This window comes from Bubalus bubalis, chromosome 8 (assembly GCF_019923935.1).
Source record: "Bubalus bubalis isolate 160015118507 breed Murrah chromosome 8, NDDB_SH_1, whole genome shotgun sequence".
NCBI lineage: Eukaryota > Metazoa > Chordata > Mammalia > Artiodactyla > Bovidae > Bubalus > Bubalus bubalis.
In genome coordinates, this window is record NC_059164.1 from 23204169 (window position 1) to 23226741 (window position 22573).

Below are 22573 nucleotides of genomic sequence, written 5' to 3' on the forward strand. Positions count from 1 at the left end.
TGTACCCCAATATTCATAGAAGTACTATTCACAATAGTCAGGACATGGAAGCAAAGTATATGTCCACTGACAGATGAATGGATAAGAAAGTTGTGGTATATTTATACAATGGAATATTACTCAGCCATAAAAAGGAATGAATGTGAGTCAGTTGAGCTGAGTTGGATGAACCTAGAGCCTGTTATACAGAGTGAAATAAGTTTTAAAGAGAAAAACAAACATCATATATTGATGCATATATATGGAATCAGAAAAACAGCACTGATGAACATGTTTGCAGGGCAGGAATAGAGAGTCAGATGTAGAGAATGGACTTGTGGACACAGTAGGAGAAGGAGAGGGTGGGACGAATAGAAAGAGCAGCATCGACATATATACACTAGTGAAGTGAGTGAAGTTGCTCAGTGGTGTCCGACCCTTTGCGACCCCGTGGACTATAGCCCACCAGGCTCCTCCGTCCATGGGATTCTCCAGGCAAGAATACTGGAGAGGGTTGCTATTTCCTTCTCCAGGGGATCTTCCCAACCCAGGGATTGAAACTAGGTCTCCTGCATTGCAGGCAGACGTTTTAACCTCTGAGCCACCAGGGAAGCCCTATATATACACTATCATGTGTAAAACGGATAGCTGGTGGGAGGCTGCTGTATAACACAGGGGGCCCAGCCTGGCAATCTGTAAGGACCTAAAGGGGTGGGATGAGGAATGTGGGAGTGAGTTTCAAGAGAGAGAGCCGGTACACACATACTTAACAGTTGTTTTGCATTGCTGTACAGGGCTTCCCTGGTGGCTCAGAGGTTAAAGCATCTGACTCCAATGCAGGAGACCCAGGTTCGATCCCTGGGTCGGGAAGATCCCCTGGAGAAGGAAATGGTAACCCAACTCCAGTACTCTTGCCTAGAGAATCCCATGGACGGAGAAGCCTGGTAAGCTACAGTCCATGGGGTCTCAAAGAGTCAGACATGACTGAGCGACTTCACCTTCACAGCAAAACCAATACAACTTTGTAAAGAAATTATCCTTCAATATAAAAAAAGATTAAACAACAACAACAACAAACCTAAGAAATACTAGAAGAGGGAAAGTTGGTGAACCATTTCCTGTCAGCTCCATCCTAAAGAAACACATAGCAGATTTTTACAATTCCCATGAAAAATGTACACAGAATACCTGGGGTAATTTTATTTAAAGAGTATTATTAACATGATTGTGAGACAACTAAAAATAATGCAGAAATACTCCACACCCCTCAATTTGACAGAATTGGCCAAACATATTAGACATACGCATCACAAATAATCTGTTGAATAAATGAATTCTGACAAATCCTGTTCATTTTCATTTTAGTGATGTCATTTTGTGTAACGTTACTCCTTAGGTTATATGGCTTTCAAAGGTAAACCTAGCCTTAGGCAGACAACTCATGTAATACATTTTTATGACAACAAATATGTTTCCAAGCACAATTTTAGCAGACAGCAAGTGAAAAATTGTCAAACCAATGAAAATAAAATCTTCATTCTTTCAGCTGTTTTGAAGTTTTATTACTTCTTCTCATACTCATTGGCTTAGATGTTACCAGTGTACATAATATCATTCTATTTGACATCATTTTCTTTCCACCCTAGGAATAAAGTAACTGCAGCTGACTTTAATTTTAATAGAGAATGATAAATGTGAAAAGGAAGCAAGAGTATATAGATGTTATCTACCTTTCATTAGAAAAACTGTTCACACAATCATTATATAAGATAATTATATTTCCATAGAGAGTAGTAACATATTACAATTGTGGACAAATAATTAAAACAAGAGAATTGTATACAAACGTAAGTTATCTCCAAGGGTCTGAAACAAGTTGCTTCACACTCCTTACTCCCCAGAATGCAATGCAGATGGAAAAAAATATCTGAAGAAATAAAACACAGAGAGGAAGAACAATTAAAATGGATTCAACACTTCAGTTCAACTGAGTTAGAAATACTTTTCTAGGGGAAAGTGAATAAACGTATTTTAAGCAATTAAATTATTCAAATTTAACCTAGCAGTTGTTCAGTAATAGAATTTAGCCAATCCAGCTTAAAACACATTATATGAAGAGTAGGATTAAAAAGCTTTGTTTCTGCGGCTTAAAAAAAAAATACTGTCACAGATCTGGGTCATTTCTAGGGATAAGGCTATAAATTAGTGAATGAAACAGAACTGTCTTCTGGCACTTGGAAGATGTCTTCTGGCATTTGCAACATGCAACATACTGCATGTTGTTTGTATTGTACTAAATAACCTCATTATTTATATAGTTTAAGAAGCCTTTGGAAAAGGAGAAATAAAAATGTTATTAAGGAATCATTCCTCTCTGAGGCAATGTGACCTAGCATATCATGAACTTCACCCAATATGTATTAAATTTTAAAGACTGCTGACTTAACTTCTTAGTCTCTTGATCTTACCAGATATAAAACTGTAACTGCAAAATTCTCTTTAAAATTTAAGAAATTGCTGAATCATGATAGGCAGCCATAAGAGTTCACTGAGTTTATTCCTTTTGCTTTCAAGTGACACCACATAGTCCCAATAAATCATCAAAATTTAGCCAAATAAAATTGTTGAGTTCTTATAGTCATAACAAGAATAATTCAGCCATCCTCAGTAAGAGTTCACAGGTTGCAGAATTCCTCACTGTGTGTCATCTAAATGCCATAGTGACCCAAACACACACCTCTTTGACTCTTCTTGAGTTAACATCTAGGCACTAGTCATAGTCGTACACCTAGGAGGTTCCCAAAGTCAACCTTTCCCTTTATCTATGCATTAAATTAAGCTATATGATTACTTTCACGATCCCCATTTTAGGTGTTATTAGAGTGATGATGAAAAATGCTCAAACAGCTGAGGACATGTGGATAGCTGTGAAAGTTTCTCAATATTTTCTTTTATTGTGCAATCTTCTTCAAAAGATTAAAACAGGACCATGTGCCTCTTCCCTGAAAGATCACTATTACTGAGAGATCCAGTAAAATGTATACAAAGAAACATGTTTAAGTAAAAAGATGAAGGCATGGGAACAGTTTTGGGGTGACAGACTAAAATGAAGCCAAAGCCGTTGGCTGAAGCCAGTCATGCAGTCACAGAAAATACCTCGAACTACTGTGATTTTGCTATTAAAGCCTGGATATGAAAATAACAACAAGACCTTCTTAAACCTGGATATTTAGATTAGATGGATAATTAGATTATGGGTTGTTCAGTTTCATATGAACCTTCTTTTTCTACAGAACCATTATCCTTCATATTAACTAATGTGATAGTTTTATTCAAATCCATGTATTACTTCCAGCCTATAACATCGACAGTATAAAAAAAAGTAGCAAGAATAAAATAAAAAGTTATATTGAGGCAGGAGTTAAGAATAACATTAACATTCTGGAGTTGCCTCAGAAATCAAATACAGTTTATTTAAAGGCTGGTTTTGATTTTGTTTCTTTTGACTGTGATCCAAGTAAAATGACCTCATGGGATTTCTTATGGTGGTACCAAGCAAAGAAAAGGAAGTATTTGTGAAAGGTAGTAGACTGCACAGTGAATTACATTTATATATGAATATGGGTTACTGCTGACAGAGGGATAGCTGAGAAGACAGTTTTCAAATGGAACAGAGGTGATAAATCTATGATATCAGTGTAAATAGTTTAATTTAGGTCCCTAATATTAATTGAGCAACTTGTGCTGTGCAAGGCACTTGGATCTGAAATTTATTTGGCAGTAAAAGTTTTTATTGGTTTTGAATCTAATGCCTAGGGTCACATGGATTATTTCATTGGTTGAAGTCTAGGGAGTATGATTTCAGTGAAATCTGTAAAACTGTATGTACAATTTTGTGAGTCTGTCATAATTCTTCTCATCCCTACTCTCTACCTACTAGATGATCTGTACTTTCATCTTGGGTCTCTTAAATGTTAAGAACTTCTGATCTAACAAGAGAATAAAAAAGATTATAATTTAGTATATGCTTTTGCTGTTAATTCACTACTTCTCAACTGTATCTTTCTACTTTTGAAACTATAATTCCAGTCCTACTTTCTTAAGGATCTGTTCCTAACTGAAACACAGGGATCTTGTCTTTTCCAATTAACCAAAGTGCTTTTAGGGCTTTCCTGGTGGCTCAGATGGTAAAGAATCTGCTTGTAATGAGGGAGACCTGGGTTCGATCCCTGGGTTGGGAAGATCTCCTGGAGAAGAGAATGCCAACCCACTCCAGTATTCTTGTCTGGAGAATTCCATGGACAGAGGAGCTTGGCAGGCTACAGTCCAAGGGGTCACAAAGAGTTGGATACAATTGAGCTTCTTACCAAAAAATGCAATGTTGCACAGTTTGTGGTTTTGTTTTCTGTTTTTGGTTTCCTATTTTTTTCAGGCCCCTATGTGTTACCCCTCCAAATAGATGGAGAAGAAAAGCTAATGAAGAAAAGAGATCAGATTCACATTCAAGATGAATGTGCAATGAGACCCTTGCTTAGGCTGGGCACTGTCTTAGGTGCTTTTTACTAGATTATAATGTTTTATTTTCATGGCAAACTTGGAGAATTAGCAAACAGTTTGTTGGTGAGCAATGGGAACTCATAATTTATGTGTTTTACCAAGGAGTACATATTAAATATCAGAATATTAATCATGAAATATTAAATATCAGAACTGGCATGATGTTTTTTGTTTACTTAATGACCTCCAGAAAATCAAACTACACATCCTGGAAAATTAGTTCAGTGAATGTGTACATCAATAATGAATTCATTTTCTCTTTTAGTAATCACCTATATTTTTTGCCAGTAACTACTAGATTGCTAAGACCTTTTCACAATCAATATTTTAAGCATAAAGTGGATTTTTTTTATATATAATGAAATGCAAATTGGCACAGGATCATAGAAAGTAAACACAATGAATAGGACCTTCTCAAAATATTTATGACTGAACTAGACACCCTGTTTTACTAGAAAATAGTTAAGTAAGAAAACACTGATTTGCTTTTATATTTTTCAGTGTGTTTATGTATATAATAGATATAAACATGTATTTCATATATAATTTTAACATGGAAAATTACTTAACATAGACTCAGTATGATCACTTGATTACTACAGTCATTTCATTTAAAATTTTCCCTCATCCAACCTTTCTCTCAATTTTTGTATTAGGCTGTTCCTTTTAGTTCTCCATATTTGATCAGGTTAAATGTGTCATTCAAGTTTAAATATTCATTAAAATATTTCTCAATCAACAATTTGTACAATGAAGGCAGGAGAACCACTACTTAGGCTAGTGTAAGAGTAAATGGCAACCATAGCATTTTTTTTTTTTTTTACAATATTCTTCCTTAATCTCTAGATATGATGTTTCCGGATACATAAACAAACTCAATGAACACTTATTTTACTCTAGGTCTGGGCAAGTCCCATGATTTTAACAGCTGGATTCAAAATATGAAACAGAGGAAGTTCACTCTTGGTGTCAAGCCCTCCCCATGTAACACATCATTAGTGGCCCTTGTCTTCAGGCTATTTCCTTGACTTCCCAGAGCCCTGGACTCTGATGCTTGAACTTTGGCCTGTACAGATGCTCTCCACGTTTTCTCCACCCCTTTCCCCAAAGTTCATCATCTGGCAGGTAGGTGCCTAATCTGAGCCATTAATCTATAATAAAATGTCAGTGGGAACTGACATGTCATTGTGCTCCTCCCTGTTAGATAGAGACCTTATTAAAAATGGAGCAAATTTGGCATCTAATCTTTTTAAACTTTTAAAAATTGAAATATGGTTAATTTACAATGTTGTGCTAATTTCAGGTACACAGCAAAGTGATTCAGTAATACATATATATATATATATATATATATATATCTTCTTTTTCAGATTCTTTTCCATTATAGGTTATTATAAGATACTGAGTATAGTTCCCTGAGCTATATAGTTGGTCATTGTTGGTTATCTATTTTATATTCTGTAGTGTGTATATGTTAATCTTAAACTCCTAATTTATCTCTCATCCCTCCCCCTCTATCCTCTTTGGTAACCATACATTTGTTTTCTATGTCTGTGAGTCTATTTCTGTTTCATAAATAAGTTCATTTGTGTTTTATTTTTAGATTCCACATATAAGTGATATCATATAATAATATTTGTCTTACTTCCTTTAATAAGGTAATCTTTAGGTTCATCTATGTTGCAGCAAATAGTATGATTTCACTTTTTTATGGCAGAGTAATATTCTATTGCCTTCAAACTGTGGTACTGGAGAAGACTTCCAAGCCTCTTGGACAGCAAGGAGATCAAACTAGTCAATCTTAAGGGAAATCAACCCTGAATATTCATTGGAAGGACTGATGATGAAGCTGAAGCTCCAGTACTTTGGTCATCTGATACGAACACCTGACTCACTGGAAAGGTCCCTGATGCTGGGAAAGACTGAACGCAGGAGAAGAGGTGTCAGCGCATGGGATGGCTGGATGCCATCACCGATGCAATGGACATGAACTTGAGCAAATTTTTGCAGATGGTGAGGGCCAGGGAGGCCTGGCTTGCCGCAGTCCATGGAGTCACAAAGAGTTGGACACAACTGGGCGACTAAACAACAACAATATTCTATTGTATATATGTACCTCATCTTCCTTATCCATCAAGCTGTCAATGGAAATTCAGGTTGCTTCTGTATCTTGGCTACTGTAAACAGTGCTCCTGAAAATTGGCATGTATGTATCTTTTTGAATTATGGTTTTCTCTATGCTATGCTATGCTAAGTCACTTCAGCCGTGTCCGACTCTGTGCGACCCCATAGACAGCAGCCCACCAGGCTCCCCCATCCCTGGGATTCTACAGGCAAGAACACTGGAGTGGGTTGCCATTTCCTTCTCCAATGCATGAAAGTGAAAAGTGAAAGTGAAGTTGCTCAGTCATGTCCGACCCTCAGCGACCCCATGGACTGCAGCCTAACAGGCTCCTCCGTCCATGGGATTTTCCAAGCAAGAGTACTGGAGTGGGGTGCCATTTCCTTCTCCGATGGTTTTCTCTAGATATATGCGAAGAGTGGGACTGCAGGATCATATGGTAATACTATTTTTAGTTTTATAAAGGTACCTCCATACTGTTCTTCATAGTGGCTGCACCGATTTACCTTCTCACCAACTGTGTATAAAAGGAAATTGTTAGTTGCTCAGTCATTTCCAATGCTTTCCAATCCCATGGACTGTAGCCTACCAGTCTCCTCTGCCCATGGAATTCTCTAGGCAAGAATACTGCAGTGGGTTGCCATTCCCTTCTCCAGGAAATCTTCCCAATCCAGGAATCAAACCCAGGCAGATTCTTTACTGTCTGAGCCACCAGGGAAACCCAACAGTGAAGAAGGGTTCCTTTTTATCCACACCCTCTCCAACATCTATTATTTGTAGATATTTTAATGATAGCCATTCTCACTGGTGTAAAGTGATACCTCATTTTTGTTTTGATTTGTATTTTTCTAATAATTAGATATGTTGAGCATCTTTTCATGTGCTTGTTGTCTATCACTTTGCATTCTTTGGAAAAATGTCTGTTTAGGCCTTCTGTCCATTTTTTTTTTTTTGGTATTAAGCTATATGAGCTGTTTGTGTATTTTTTGAAATTAATCCCTTATCAGTAGCATTGTTTGTAAATATTTTCTTCCACTCCATATGCCATCTCTTCATTTTGTTTATAGACTAAATTTGTTGTGCAAAAGCTTTAAGTTTAATTAGGTCCCATTTATTTACTTTTGTTTTTATTTCTATTACTCTAGGGGATGGATCCTCCCAAAAATACTCCTGCAATTTATGTCAAAGAGTGTACTGCCTGTTTTCTCTAGGAGTTTTATAGTATCCAGTCTTACATGTATGTCTTTAATCCATTTTGAGTTTATTTTTATATAGGTGTAAAGGTATGTTCTAATTTTGTTATCTTACAAGTAGCTGCCCAGTTTTCCTAGCACCACTTTTTGAAGAGACAGTCTTTTCTCCATTGTATATTCTTGCTTCCTTTGTCATAGATTAATTGATCAGAAGTGCCTGGGTTTATTTCTGGGCTTTCTATCTTGTTCCATTAATCTATATGTCTATTTGGGTCATATATGTTTGGCCATATATAATTAATGGGTCTAGATTAACCCATTAATCTATATGTCTGTTTTTGTGTGAGTACCATACTGCTTTGATGACTGTAGCTTTGTAGTATGGTCTGAAATCTATATGGGATAATCTGTGTCAAATCTGCATGGAGCAAGTTTATAGGTGTTCTTTTTTTCCAACAACAATTGTTCACTTCCTATCTCTGTATCACATTTTGGTAATTCTCACAAATTTCACACTCATTATTGTTGTATTTGTTGCAGTGATCTGTGGTCTTTGATGGTACTCCTATAACTCACTAAAGGTTTAGGTTATGGTTAGTATTTTTAGCAATAAAGCATTTTTAATTAAGGTATGTAAAATTGTTAAAGACATGATTGAACTATACACTTAAGAGACTATAGTGTAAACATAATTTATATGCAGTAGGAAACCAAAGAAATTGTGTAACTCATTTAGTGCAGTATTCCTTTACTATGGTGTTCTGGAACCAAATCTTTAATATCTCCAAAGTATGACTGTACTTCACTGTGTACATTTTCAGCCAAATTTAGACTTCCATGTTGCTTTCCTAAAATTCTTCTGAAATGAATGTGCCTATTTAGTATCACTAACAAATCACACCCTACCTATAGAGTGAAGAGTATATTTTTATTTACAAATTCTTTGTCTGATATTGGTGAAGTCCATAAGATACAAGTTAACTGGCTATTTAACACAAGGGTAACAACCACAACAGCAGCATTTTTTTTAAGGGAAACACATTAAATATACAGAAGTTTTATTTGAATTATTTTCAAATAATTATTGAATTATTTGAAGAAAAATAAAACCAATTCTTTGTTAAGTATACTTTTGAACAATATATATTTTTTAAAGATGCCTACTGTCTACTATATAGATAGGAATTTAAAATTAGACCTGAATTGATAAAAAAAATCTCTATTTCCTATTAATGCAAGAGAATAAATAAACACAAACAGAACTAGAATAGAAAGTGAAGCCACATGTATTGAAGGTCCTTCTGAAATGAAAACATTTGACTATTGTTGTTGTTGGTTAGTCACTAAGTTGTATATGACTCTTTGCCACCCCATGGATGTAGCCTGCCAGGCTCCTCTGTCCATGGGATTTCCCAGGCAAGAATACTGGAGTAGGTTAGCATTTCCTTCTCCAGGGGATCTTCCTGACCCAGGGATCAAAACCTGGTCTCCTGTTTAGCAGGCATATTCTTTACTACTGAGCTGCCTGCAAAGCCCTAAAATATATTAGATAACAATATTTTTTTTCCCCTAGAATTTTGCAAGAACACAATTTGACAAATTCCAACTCAAAAGAAGTTGAGAACTATTGATTTTACTTCCAGTATATCCTATGTATGAACAAAATACTGAGTCATATGTAGACAAACAAAAGGCTTAAGAGAAATATTTCTAGACACTGCACCTTTTACTTGGAAGTCTTGTGTTCTCTTTTTTTATTTCTGTACCCTATGTAAGGGAAAGGATAATCACAGCTATGTTTAATATAAAGTCTTATAAAGATTCATTACTATTTAGACACTAAATCAAATAGTATAATTTTACATTTGCTTAAAAGTATATATTAATGTTACTAATTAAAGAAGAACAATATGAAAAGAAAATTCTTGTGAATGCCTATGTACTAACAGTGGCTTATTTGAAAAGAATATATGTTTTCCTCAATCATTAAATATTTTCTGAAATTAATGTTTAAACAACAGAATACAATAAACATACTACAATCATGTTTTTAAAAAGAAAACACAAAATAAACAAAGTTTTAAAATAATTCAGCTGAACTCCAAAACCAGAAAAATCAGGTATTTTATTATTTTTCTACTCAGTGCGGGGCAAAGATCCATGACAAAAAAAGTACTAAGTTAATTTAGACAACAAATGCAGAAGCTTTATTACAACCATTTCTTCAGTTCCCCAGAGATAACTAACTCCTATTGCATACAATAATTTATTCACTTCTTAAATCTAAATTGCTCAAGAACATGTTTTTCCTTTTCAGCAGTACTCCTATAGAATATCCTATTGTTTACTCAGACCACCTTGGAGATATCACAGTGACATTTGAAAGCCATAATATTAGTAAAAAGATTAGAGATCACTTCAGTTCAGTTCAGTTTAGTCACTCAGTCGTGTCCGACTCTTTGCAACTCCATGAATCGCTGCACACCAGGCCTCCCTGTCCATCACCAACTCCCAGAGTTCGCCCAAACTCATGTGCATTGAGTCGGTGATGCCATCCAGCCATCTCATCCTCTGTCGTCCCCTTCTCCTCCTGCCCCCAGTCCCTCCCAGCATCAGGGTCTTTTCCAATGAGTCAACTCTTCGCATGAGGTGGCCAAAGTACTGGAGTTTCAGCTTTAGCATCAGTCCTTCCAATGAACATCCAGGACTGGTCTCCTTTAGGATGGACTGGTTGGATCTCCTTGCAGTCCAAGGGACTCTCAAGAGTCTTCTCCAGCACCACAGTTCAAAAGCATCAATTCTTTGATGTTCAGCTTTCTTCACAGTCCAACTCTCACATCCATACATGACTACTGGAAAAACCATAGCCTTGACTAGACGGACCTTTGTTGGCAAAGTAATATCTCTGCTTTTGAATATGCTATCTAGGTTGGTCATAACTTTACTTCCAAGGAGTAAGGGTCTTTTAATTTCATGGCTGCAGTCACCATCTGCAGTGATTTGGAGCCCCCAAAATAAAGTCTGACACTGTTTCCACTGTTTCCCCATCTATTTGCCATGAAGTGATGGGACCGGATGCCATGATCTTCGTTTTCTGAATGTTGAGTTTTAAGCCAACTTTTTCACTCTCCTCTTTCACTTTCATCAAGTGGGATCCAAAACCTACCTACAATTCAGAGAATATACTGGAAGACAGTTGGCATGAACTAGCTACCGTGTATACAAAACCATCTGGTGGAAGCTGAATAAACCACAATTAGCATAAAGTGAAAATAGATGCTACATTTCTCAAAAACATCTGTGGACTCTTTCCTCTCTGAATTCAAAGTTATGAATAAAGTGTCTTTATAGATATATTATTTTAAATATTTCCAGTATTACCAACCATTCTCTATGAGTCCAGCCATCTGGTAACATGGACTTCTAAGTCCCTGGTGGCTCAGATGGTAGAGAATCTGCCTACAATGCAGGAGATCCAGGTTTGATCCCTGGGTCAGGAAGATCCCCTGGAGAAGTGAATAGCTACCCACTCCAGTATTCTGGCTTTGAGAATTCCATGGACAGAGGAACCTGGCCAGCTGCCTGTCCATGGGGTCACAAAGAGTGGGACATGACTGAGTGACTAACACTTTCACTTTCTTTGATTATTTAGTACATTCTTATCTTTCCTTATATGCAATGATGGATCTTCAATTTACACTGATTTCCTAAATATTTTCCCTAAATTTTCTAAATATTTTAATACGTATACTCTCAATATCCAGGCTTCCTTCTTCTCAGTTTTTTCCAGATTAGTTTTGTTGTTGAAGTTTTTCAAAAGGACAGGTACAAAGAAATACCCAACTTACCAGAAGTAACACATAGAGGAAAATTAGACAACCAAAGTTGATAAGACATGACTTATACTCAAAGTATGATCAGAATGCTTGCCTTGTCAAAACAGAAGCCTCACTTTATATTTTTCTAATTGTCCAATTTCTTAATGATAATGATGGAATTTTAGAAAATTTTCTTGAACTACAGTAAACAATATGGAGACATGAAGACAGAGTTATAATAAGGTCAAATTAATAACAGAACAGATATCACATGTGAGAATGATTACTCAGATGAATGATGACCATTCTTTTGGGAAAACATCTTAGGAAAGATATATTTTGTGGATACAGTCTTTTTACACTCATAGCCTTCCTCTTACACTTATTATGGAGCTACACATTTAAAAAATTTCTTTATGAATGTGAGAAGGGAAAAAATCAGGACAATGAAAAATGTTAAGGATAGTCTGTTTTGGTTTCTATAAAGTTGAGAATAAAACAAGAGTAGGAAAAATAAAGGAACTCAATGAACATTACCTAGTTTAACTCTGTGCTGAGACATTTTTATGTATTAAAATTAGCAATGGGTAAACCATTAAAAATAACCTGACTCCTTTAACTGTGCACTGACTTCACTTTTTTAAAAAGTATAATCCAATGAATTTAAAAATTACTTACTACTATAATTTTTACTTTTATATTTCTGCAAATAAGTCTAGTTATAACTAGAAATAAAATTTTATTTAGTTTTCCCAAATATCCCTCACATTGGCATAAACTTGTTTGCCTCATACCCAGTAAGTTTTGAAACTGAAGATTCTTGAATAAAATGTTGCTGGATTAATCATGGTCCTTAAGTGTCCTAACAGGACTCTCTGTAATGCTAAAAAAACATGATATTTAATCTAAAATTCAAAGTACCACACCTTTCTAGTGCCTTTTCTGACTACTAAAATGAAAAGCACTTACAGGTCAAAATCAGAGCTTTGCTTCAACAAAAATTATCAAGAAAATCATACAGTCCTAATCCATCAAAATGCCATTTTCCTGGTAAATGAGAATTCCCTGCCATATAACCCTACCACAATAGCACACTGATTCTCAGTGTATCCTACATAGCAGTGCTCCTGGCATGTCTCTGACATAAATCAACACAGAAATAACTTTTAAAACTTGATGTACAAAAATTTGTATCTGGAAGAGAATATATTTACGCCTGCAGAATATCATTCAACACTGCTCATCCAGGACTTTGACCCTACTGTTAAAAAAAAAAAAAAGTTCTTTGTACTTGTCTTCTATCTAGGAAACCAAACAAGTCTCTTAAAGAAATGAGATCATTTGTAGGGGGGTGGAGGGTTGGTGGGAAATGCCATGTTTACAGAAATAATAGTGATGTCTGGTTTTAAAAACAGGACAGTATATCTTGGAAGGATATGTTTTGCAAAGATCCTTTTGTATTGTTTTTGCTTGTGTCAAAGGAACGATTAGAGCCCCAGTAAATGGGAACTTCCCAGAGTAGGCTAAATAGAAGGCCAACAGCTCACATATGGCTTGCAGCTTGGGGGAGTTTCTCTCAATGTTCTGCCAGAGATGGGACTGCCCAAATGCTTTCTCGCGTAAGTCCTAAGTCATAAACCGCATCCTCCTAGTCCAGCCATGCCAAAACTGGACCCAAGGGGATACAGAGTCTTGGCTGATGGGAAACAATGACTGCTTCCTAAGGAAGCCACAGCTGCTTTCCTGCGAGACACCCAGATGCCTGAATTTTTCCTTACTTTCCATTTCTGACTACCTGTTCTGGCAACAGTTCCAACAAAGGGTGAGGCAGGCAGCAGGCACCCAGCTGTTTTCAATAAGCCTTGGCAATGTAGGAACTGATTACATAAACACTACAAGCATTCAAAGAGCATATTTTCTAGCTTTTAAGCTATAATAAAAATGGTGTGCGCCTGTACAAAAACCCTACATCTTCTCTGCTCCAGATAGTGATAATGACAACAGCAATGCTGATGATAAGGATAAACTAATAACGGCTTTAATTATGAAAGCAAGGATTATTAAAGGAAACATGATAACATGAGCTGCTGGGAACCAGTTCAAATTATACAGAGAGAATTGGAAAGATGTGAAATTTCCACATTACGGGGTTGGTCAATGTTTCTTTATGAAACAGCAAGGTCAAAATGTGCACTCAATTCACTTGATTTCTTAGTTTTTCCCACAACCCTGAGCAAAAAACAATCAGATGTTGCATTATCACATAGGGTTCTCTTTATTTTACTATTAGGTCCAAAGACCAAGAGAAGATGTTGATTTACATTTTAATTAAGATGAATTTTTTCTGGCTTAAAAAGTATAAATATAAATCTACTTCTTGGATTTGACAGTTGAAAACTGAAAGGTTTAAATAACTCACTCATGCCTATAGTTCACATATACAGGCTTATTATTTTTTAATTGTTTTCTATATTTGAAATATTAGATCAAGAATCTATATGAACAATGTAAGAAGTGAATTGGAGTTTCAGTAATCTATATTTCTACATGACTGCTCAATTTCCTTTACAACAAAGTGATAGCCCTGTTCCAAAGAACAGAATTGCATTATATTTTTTTACCTTACACATTACTCATTTATTCTTACCTCATTAACTCACAAAAATGAATGTTTGGCTAGGCCAATTCTCTTCAATATATCTATTGTTCTAGCCATAATTTTCTTACCTCCAAAATGCACTACATATTCTTTGATATGGATTTTAAATTGGACTCTTTCATAGAACAAATGCTACAAAATAAAAACAACAGAGGGAATGTTTTTCAAATTGTTCTAGAAAAAAGTTTTGGACAGAGTGATCAATTGCAAACCCAAAAACAAAGCTACTGACAGGAAATCTGAATATCAGGGATGAATGAGTGGAGGCTAAGAGTGATAAACCACATACACATTGGAAGTAACTTGGGACAAAAGTGACCTTAGTCAAACCGGAACTCTGGAAAAAGAATAAGAAGATTGGGTTGTCTCAACACAAATTATTTTACTCCAGAGATTACTTAGAATTTCAGTTTCTGCCTCTATAAAATGGGAAGAATAGTGTCCCTACTTTTCATAAGATTATGGTGAATATTGACTCATTTTCTCTAAATTTTAAAGCTATATAAAGATACAAGATAACTAAAGTATGTTACTTTTGTGCTAAAAAGATTCAATAAATTAAAAGTGAAAACCAAGTGAAAGATAAGGAGATATAAATAATAGGCAGAATTTGGAACATTAGAGATTTTATAAATGCCAGCTCTGGGTCATTGATGGTCATAGTTAAAATGATGCTTTTAAAACTTGCATATAATAACTGCAAGTAGAGTAGGATTTCAGTGGATTTAAGTACAATATAGATTGATCATTGTCTGGAGTATTTCCATTATGTTTCTCATCCTGTAAGAGCATGGAAGTTCTATGTTCCTGATGAATTTTCATAACGCCAACCTTCTGAACTATATCTTTTAATGTCTTAAAGTGTCCTTAATTCTTTATTTAAAAGTATGGAAAAGATAATAACTTTTAATCATCCTCCATCCCACACCTACTGCCAAACTACTGTTTTGATCTCTCATGTTACATTAAATTTCCTTTGCATAGCTAAAACTGTGTTAAAATAGTTGGCTTTTTATAGAGATGCTACCCAGAGGGATTCTGGGTAATATAATGGAAAATGTTTTTCTGAAAATTCTACAATAAATAAGTAATTCCATAATGGTGGTATTTCTTAAAATACTTATTTTTGAGAAATGTTAAAAGATTATTTATTTAGTGCTAGGTGTGGCATCCATAAGAAATAATAGCATGAGTCCTAGTTCAAAGGTGAATGTACATATAAAAAAATCACACTGACTCTGTCCCGATTGGGTACTATACAGTTCATGAATATTTATCACACTCTTGTTTTATGCCAGGCATATCACTGCTGACAGAACTCACTGGTGAGCAGTATAGTCCCTGAATTCATACAACATAGAACTTCATAGTTTTTCATGAACATACTTATTAAAGACTGGTGTATATATGTGTATATATATATATCCATATCCCTGGAGGAGAAAATGTTAACCCATTCCAGTGTTCTTGCATGGATAATCCCATGGACAGAGGAGCCTGGTACTACGGTCTGTAGGATCACAAAGAGTTGGACACAATTGACTGGCTGAGCATATATATATATATATATGGTGTGTGTGTGTGTGTGTATATCAGAGATCAAATTGCTAACATCTGCTGGATCATAGAAAAAGGAAGAGAGTTCCAGAAAAACATCTATTTCTGCTTTATTGACTATGCCAAAGCCTTTGACTGTGTGGATCACAATAAACTGTGGAAAATTCTTCAAGAGATGGGAATACCAGACCACCTGACCTGCCTCTTGAGAAACCTATATGCAGGTCAGGAAGCAACAGTTAGAACTGGACATGGAACAACAGACTGGTTCCAAATAGGAAAAGGAATTCGTCAAGGCTGTATATTGTCACCCTGTTTATTTAACTTCTATGCAGAGTACATCATGAGAAACGCTAGGCTGGAAAAAACACAAGCTGGAATCAAGATTCCCAGGAGAAATATCAATAACCTCAGATATGCAGATGACACCACCCTTATGGCAGAAAGTGAAGAGGAACTCAAAAGCCTCTTGATGAAAGTGAAAGTGGAGAGTGAAAAAGTTGGCCTAAAGCTCAACATTCAGAAAACGAAGATCATGGCATCCGGTCCCATCACTTCATGGGAAATAGATGGGGAAACAGTGGAAACAGTGTCAGACTTTAGTTTTCAGGGCTCCAAAATCACTACAGATGGTGACTGAAGCCATGAAATTAAAAGACACTTACTCCTTGGAAGGAAAGTTATGACCAACCTAGATAGCATATTCAAAAGCTGAGACATTACTTTGCCAACAAAGGTTCATCTAGTCAAGGCTATGGTTTTTCCTGTGGTCATGTATGGATGTGAGAGTTGGATTGTGAAGAAGACTGAGCACCGAAGAATTGATGCTTTTGAACTGTGGTGTTGGAGAAGACTCTTGAGAGTCCCTTGGACTGCAAGGAGTTCCAACCAGTCCATTCTGAAGGAGATCAGCCCTGGGATTTCTTTGGAGGGAATGATGCTGAAGCTGAAACTCCAGTACTTTGGCCAGCTCATGCAAAGAGTTGACTCATTGGAAAAGACTCTGATGCTGGGAGGGATTGGGGGCAGGAGGAGAAGGGGACGACAAAGGATGAGATGGCTGGATGGCATCACTGACTCGATGGACGTGAGTCTGGGTGAACTCTGGGAGTTGGTGAGGGACAGGGAGTCGGACATGACTGAGCAACTGATCTGATCTGATGTTATTTATAAATCTTTAGGTCAATTTTTCTTCACAATAATGAAGTTAAATATAAAATAAAAATGATTTACTAAAGCAAGGTCAATCACAGAGTTATGTTAACTCACTCACTGGACAAGTTTTTTAATGCTGGTATGCCTAAGTAGCTTCACCTGAAGAGTGTGGATAATCTTTCAGAGTTACTGGAGTAATTAAATTAATGTTCAGTTCAGTTCAGTTCAGTCGCTCAGTCGTGTCCGACTCTGCGACCCCATGAATTGCAGCACGCCAGGCCTCCCTGTCCATCACCAACTCCCGGAGTTCACTCAAACTCACGTCCATCGAGTCGGTGATGCCATCCAGCCATCTCATCCTCTGTCATCCCCTTCTCCTCCTGCCCCCAATCCCTCCCAGCATCAGAGTCTTTTCCAATGAGTCAACTCTTTGCATGAGGTGGCCAAAGTACTGGAGTTTCAGCTTTAGCATCATTCCTTCCAAAGAAATCCCAGGGCTGATCTCCTTCAAAATGGACTGGTTGGAACTCCTTGCAGTCCAAGGGACTCTCAAGAGTCTTCTTCAACACCACAGTTCAAAAGCATCAATTCTTCGGTGCTCAGCTTTCTTCACAGTCCAACTCTCACATCCATACATGACCACTGGAAAAACCATAGCCTTGAGTAGACGGACCTTTGTTGGCAAAGTAATGTCTCTACTTTTGACTATGCTATCTAGGTTGGTCATAACTTTCCTTCCAAGGAGTAAGTGTCTTTTAATTTCATGGCTGCAATCACCATCTGCAGTGATTCTGGAGCTCAAAAAATAAAGTCTGACACTGTTTCCACTGTTTCCCCATCTATTTCCCATGGAGTGATGGGACCAGATACCATGATCTTCGTTTTCTGAATGTTGAACTTTAAGCCAACCTTTTCACTCTCCTCTTTCACTTTCATCAAAAGGCTCTTTAGTTCTTCACTTTCTGCCATAAGGGTGGTGTCATCTTGATATCTGAGGTTATTGATATTTCTCCTGGCAATCTTGATTCCAGCTTGTGTTTCTTCCAGCCCAGCGTTTCTCATGATGTACTCTGCATAGAAGTTGACGTACTCCTTTTCCTATTTGGAACCAGTCTGTTGTTCCATGTCCAGTTCTAATTGTTGCTTCCTGACCTGCATATAGGTTTCTCAAGGGGCAGGTCAGGTGGTCTGGTATTGCCATTTCTTTCAGAATTTTCCACAGTTAATATAACATTATTACAATGTTTCATATGTGCAAATGCTTCAACAAATGTCAGTAGTTTAGTTGATGTTATTGATTTGTTATTGTCACTATTGATGTTTCTGCTGCTGCTCAGCCATGTCTGACTCTTTGCGACACCCTGGCAAGGCTCTTCTGTCCATGGAATATTCCAGGCAAGACTACTAGAGGTGGTTACTGTTTCCTCCTCCAGGTTGTCACTGTTTCCTCCTCCAGGGGGTCTTCCTGACCCAGGGACTGACCTGCATCTCCTGCATTGCAGGCAGATTAGTGTTTTCGAAAGTTTGTTTGAAAATACAGCATAATGGTTATTCCCCCCATTATATTTATCTTTATAATTTTTTACTTAAATCATTATCTGTGTATTCTAAGACATATAAAAACAAAATTTCTTTTCAAAGAAAAGATAAAACTATAAATTATAATTTTTACTTCTTTCATTCCAGTGGGTCTTCTTATCCATTCACCTTAGAAAACTCTATCATAAGGATAAAGAGTCTTCAAAGTAGCAAAGTTTGATGCCCTGGGAAAAACAAAGGTTTTTGAGAGCATTGAAACTTGGGTTCTTGTCCTTTCTGTCATAAAATGGTTGAGTCATTTTATTTTCTCAGGATATCTGTTTCTTTAGTTTCTTTTTCTGTTCAATGACAGAGTAAAAATAGAAAATTTCTAAAGTCTATTCTTAGTTCTATTATCTGAAAAATAATAGAATTAACCAAGACAATATTATAATGGTAGAAAGTTTCCAGAATAGTTCCCCCAAATATTTAAATTTATAATAAAAAGAACACAATATTTCTTCATCTTGCCCTAATTTACTGCCACAGTAAGGTAATGGAAATAACAGCAGAAATGACGGGGGGGGGGGGGGGGGGACTTAAAAAAAATCATTCTTTACACATGTGGAATATGTGAATAGACTGGCAAAGAATGGGAAACATGATTCCCAAATCGTGCATTTCTAAATATCAAGATCCCTAAGCTTCTTCCTGGATATAAGCTGACTTTCTGGCACTCTGATGCCTGAAATTTAGAAAGTTAAGACCTGCTATATTCATCTTTGAAAAAATAACTTAGCGGATATCATCAAAAAGGTACAGAGAAGTGGCCGCAGCAGTGATTCTTAGAAAAATTTGCAGAGGCATATACTGAAATAAAAACAAGTAACGGACAACTTTGAAAGCTATTGGCAAATGATGAGTTTTAAGGACAACAGTAATTTCAAAGGTAAAATACTTTGCCTGTTTGTGTGTATAGTCCAAGAAATAACAATCATATTTCAGGAAAGCTGAGGTGGGGGAAGAAATAAAGTTTCACCATTAATGGTGAAGTTAGTAAATGAAGCTTTCAAAACTTTTAGTTTTTACCTAGTCCATAATTCAGGGTCAATTTTTTCTCCAGTGAGAAAGAAAGATGAGAAGGGATAGGGGAAGAGAGATTATTACTTGAATTCGTTAAAACTGATGAATGGATACAGAAATTGTGGTACACATATACAATGGAATCTCAGCTATAAGAAAGAACACATTTAAGTCAGTCCTAATGAGGTGGATGAACCTAGAGTTTATTATAAAGAGTGAAGTAAGTCAGAAAGACAAATATTGTATATTAACACATGCATATAGAATCGAGAAGGATGGTACTGTTGAAGATATCTGCAGGGCAGCAATGGAGAAACAGACATAGAGAACAGATTTGTGGAAGGAGAAGGAGAGAGTGGGACAAATTGAGAGAGTAGCATGGAACCATATACATTATTATATGTGAAATAGATAGCAAGTGGAAATTTGCTGTGTGGGAACTAAACCCAGTGCTCTGACAACCTAGAGGGGTGGGATGGGGTGGGAAGGTTCAGGAGGGAGGGGACATATGTGTACTTGTGCCTAATTCATGTTGATGTATGGCAGAGATCAACACAATATTGTAAAGCAATTATCCTCCAATGAAAAAGAAAAGGAAAAAAAACACCAATATTATAAAAATTCTGGGGGAAATTTATAACCAATATAAGATATTGAATAAAGGAATAAATATACTCTAGTACAGGATGAGTTTTCAGAAAGAATCTTTGTAGCTATAAATGTGTTTATAATTATGCCAAAAGGTATATTTTCTGGATTCTGGGGAAATGTGTTAATAATTTTCATAAATAAGTAAAGGCAAATGGAACCTCTTTGGTTAGCTTCTGAAGTTAGCACATGCAACAAAAGTTGTACAGAGTTTAAAATTACCCTAGAAATTCCCTTAAATTACCCATAGAGTATAATACACATGGTTTTATGTAAACAAACCCTTTATGGTAATTCCTTCACGCACTCAAGTTTGAGAACCCTTGTGTTACTGAAGAGAGTAATCAAAGGAAAGTATGTAGATGTCTGATCATTTAAACCAATCTTGCCTTTTGATTAAGTGGAAAACTTAGCCAGAAAAAAAGAAAAGAAAAGAAAGGACAAGAGGGACGGAAGGAAAAAGGAAGGAAGGAAATGGATAATAAGCTGTAAATTGTTTCTGGTTATGTGTAGTTTATTCCTTTTTAACACTGAATCTCTACTACTCTAGTAATACATGTTACATGAATGTGTTTACTTTTGTGAGGGTCAAACAAATATATTGGAGTTCATCTAGGATTTAGCACTGAATTCCAAATTCTGAGAGCAGCACACATGCACATACGATGTTACTCATCTTTACCTTGATATGCAGGGGAATATTTAGCTTGACTTCTTTGCCATACAAAATTTTGTTTTAAAATGATGTTTTAACTCGTGGCTCAGATAGTAAAGAATCTGCCTGCAGTGCAAGAGGCCTGGGGGTGATCCCTGGGTCAGGAAGCTCCCTGGAGAAGGGAATGGAAACCCACCCCGGTATTCTTGCCTGGAGTATCCCATGGACAGAGGAGCCTGGTGGCTACAGTCACAAGGATTTGTACATAACTGAGCAACGAACACTTTAACTGCTCTCAACTGCCCTCAATTTCTACCTGCAGCTTTGACAGCAGTGATCATTTAAGACCTATGCAGGCAGAAGTTTTATTTCAAACATTCACATGAATAAATCCAATTCAAATTCTGTCACAGTGTGACATGTATCCACTCTGTTATGAGTTAACTGATTTTAGGATGGAATATTATCTTTTTCTTTACCTAATTATGATCGTCTACATTAAACCAGTCTATCACAGAGTATTTAGCACAGGGATTTCCCTTGTTATAAAGCTGGAATTATACAGAGAAACTTTACAGAAGCTCATGATGAGATGACTTCTCGTGACCCTTGAAAACTGCACCAGGATGAATATGGACGGAAGTGCATTATAATTGACTCAATTGTTCTATGTTGTTATCAGTAGAAAACAGGTATATTCAGAAATGTTACTTTGCTTTCTTTTTCCCTTTTTCTCTTTCTTTTTTTCTTTGCTGTGGTGACGTTGAGCTACAAGCTCCCACAGGACCTGAAGTCTCAACACAGCTTGGGTTGCGGACTGGATTTCTCCCACATGAGTTTGGTGGCCGGGTCAGTCAGAATGATATTAGTACATTTAATTTTCAAAACACACAGTGGAACAGATGTGTTTTATAGGGACTGCAAAATGAAGTTCAGAAATAAGGGGCCTGGGTAATGTTCCGGTACAATATGGTAAGAGATCATGGTATGAAACTAATTCCTGCCGATAATCATAACTCGTCTCTGTGAAAACTAGCTTATAATATTTGTGTATAGAACTGTGGAGAATATCAAAGCTACCAAGATTTAAAACAGTGCAGCAGGAGCTCCAGAACTTTATGTAAATTAACCCCACAACATGGAACACATTAACTTGAGGGTTTCAGGAATTTGGAACTCAGAATGCTTGGGATGTGGGTTTAATTGAAACACAGTCTTATGACAATCAGTTTTTCTCTGGAGACGGGATTTTTTTTAAGGTGCATGCAAACGTATAATTGAGCATTGACATATTACATCATAGTGATACATTTTAAACAACCCATATCTGCTTCACAGTATTTATTTCACTAAAATACCACTGGATATTTAAAGATTCCTCCTTTCGAGTCCAACCATCTGAATAAATGAACAGTACACGGAGGTGAGCCAGTCAACTCTCAGATGGGGCCAGGCCTCAAAGACTCACACATACACAAAGCAGTTCTTCTGGAAAAAATGTTTCTGGGTTTTCAACATAAATCAGGGTCAACACATAATACAATCATGCTCTAGTACATTTAGAAGCTGGAAAACAGTCTAACTAGGCCAGTGATGCTTCCAGCAAACCTTCAGGCCAAATAGCAATCA

General features: G+C 36.5%; 1 protein-coding gene across 1 annotated transcript in view; it reads right to left on the reverse strand.

The window, feature by feature from the left end:
• Nucleotides 1-1164: 1164 nt before the first annotated feature.
• Nucleotides 1165-22573, reverse strand: part of AGMO (alkylglycerol monooxygenase) — a 392091-nt gene continuing 370682 nt past the window's right edge. The window contains exon 13 of the mRNA XM_025290925.2: nt 1165-1906. Within this exon, the coding sequence (XP_025146710.2) occupies nt 1832-1906 (75 nt within the window). The 3' untranslated portion in view covers nt 1165-1831. The remainder of the gene's footprint in view (nt 1907-22573) is intronic.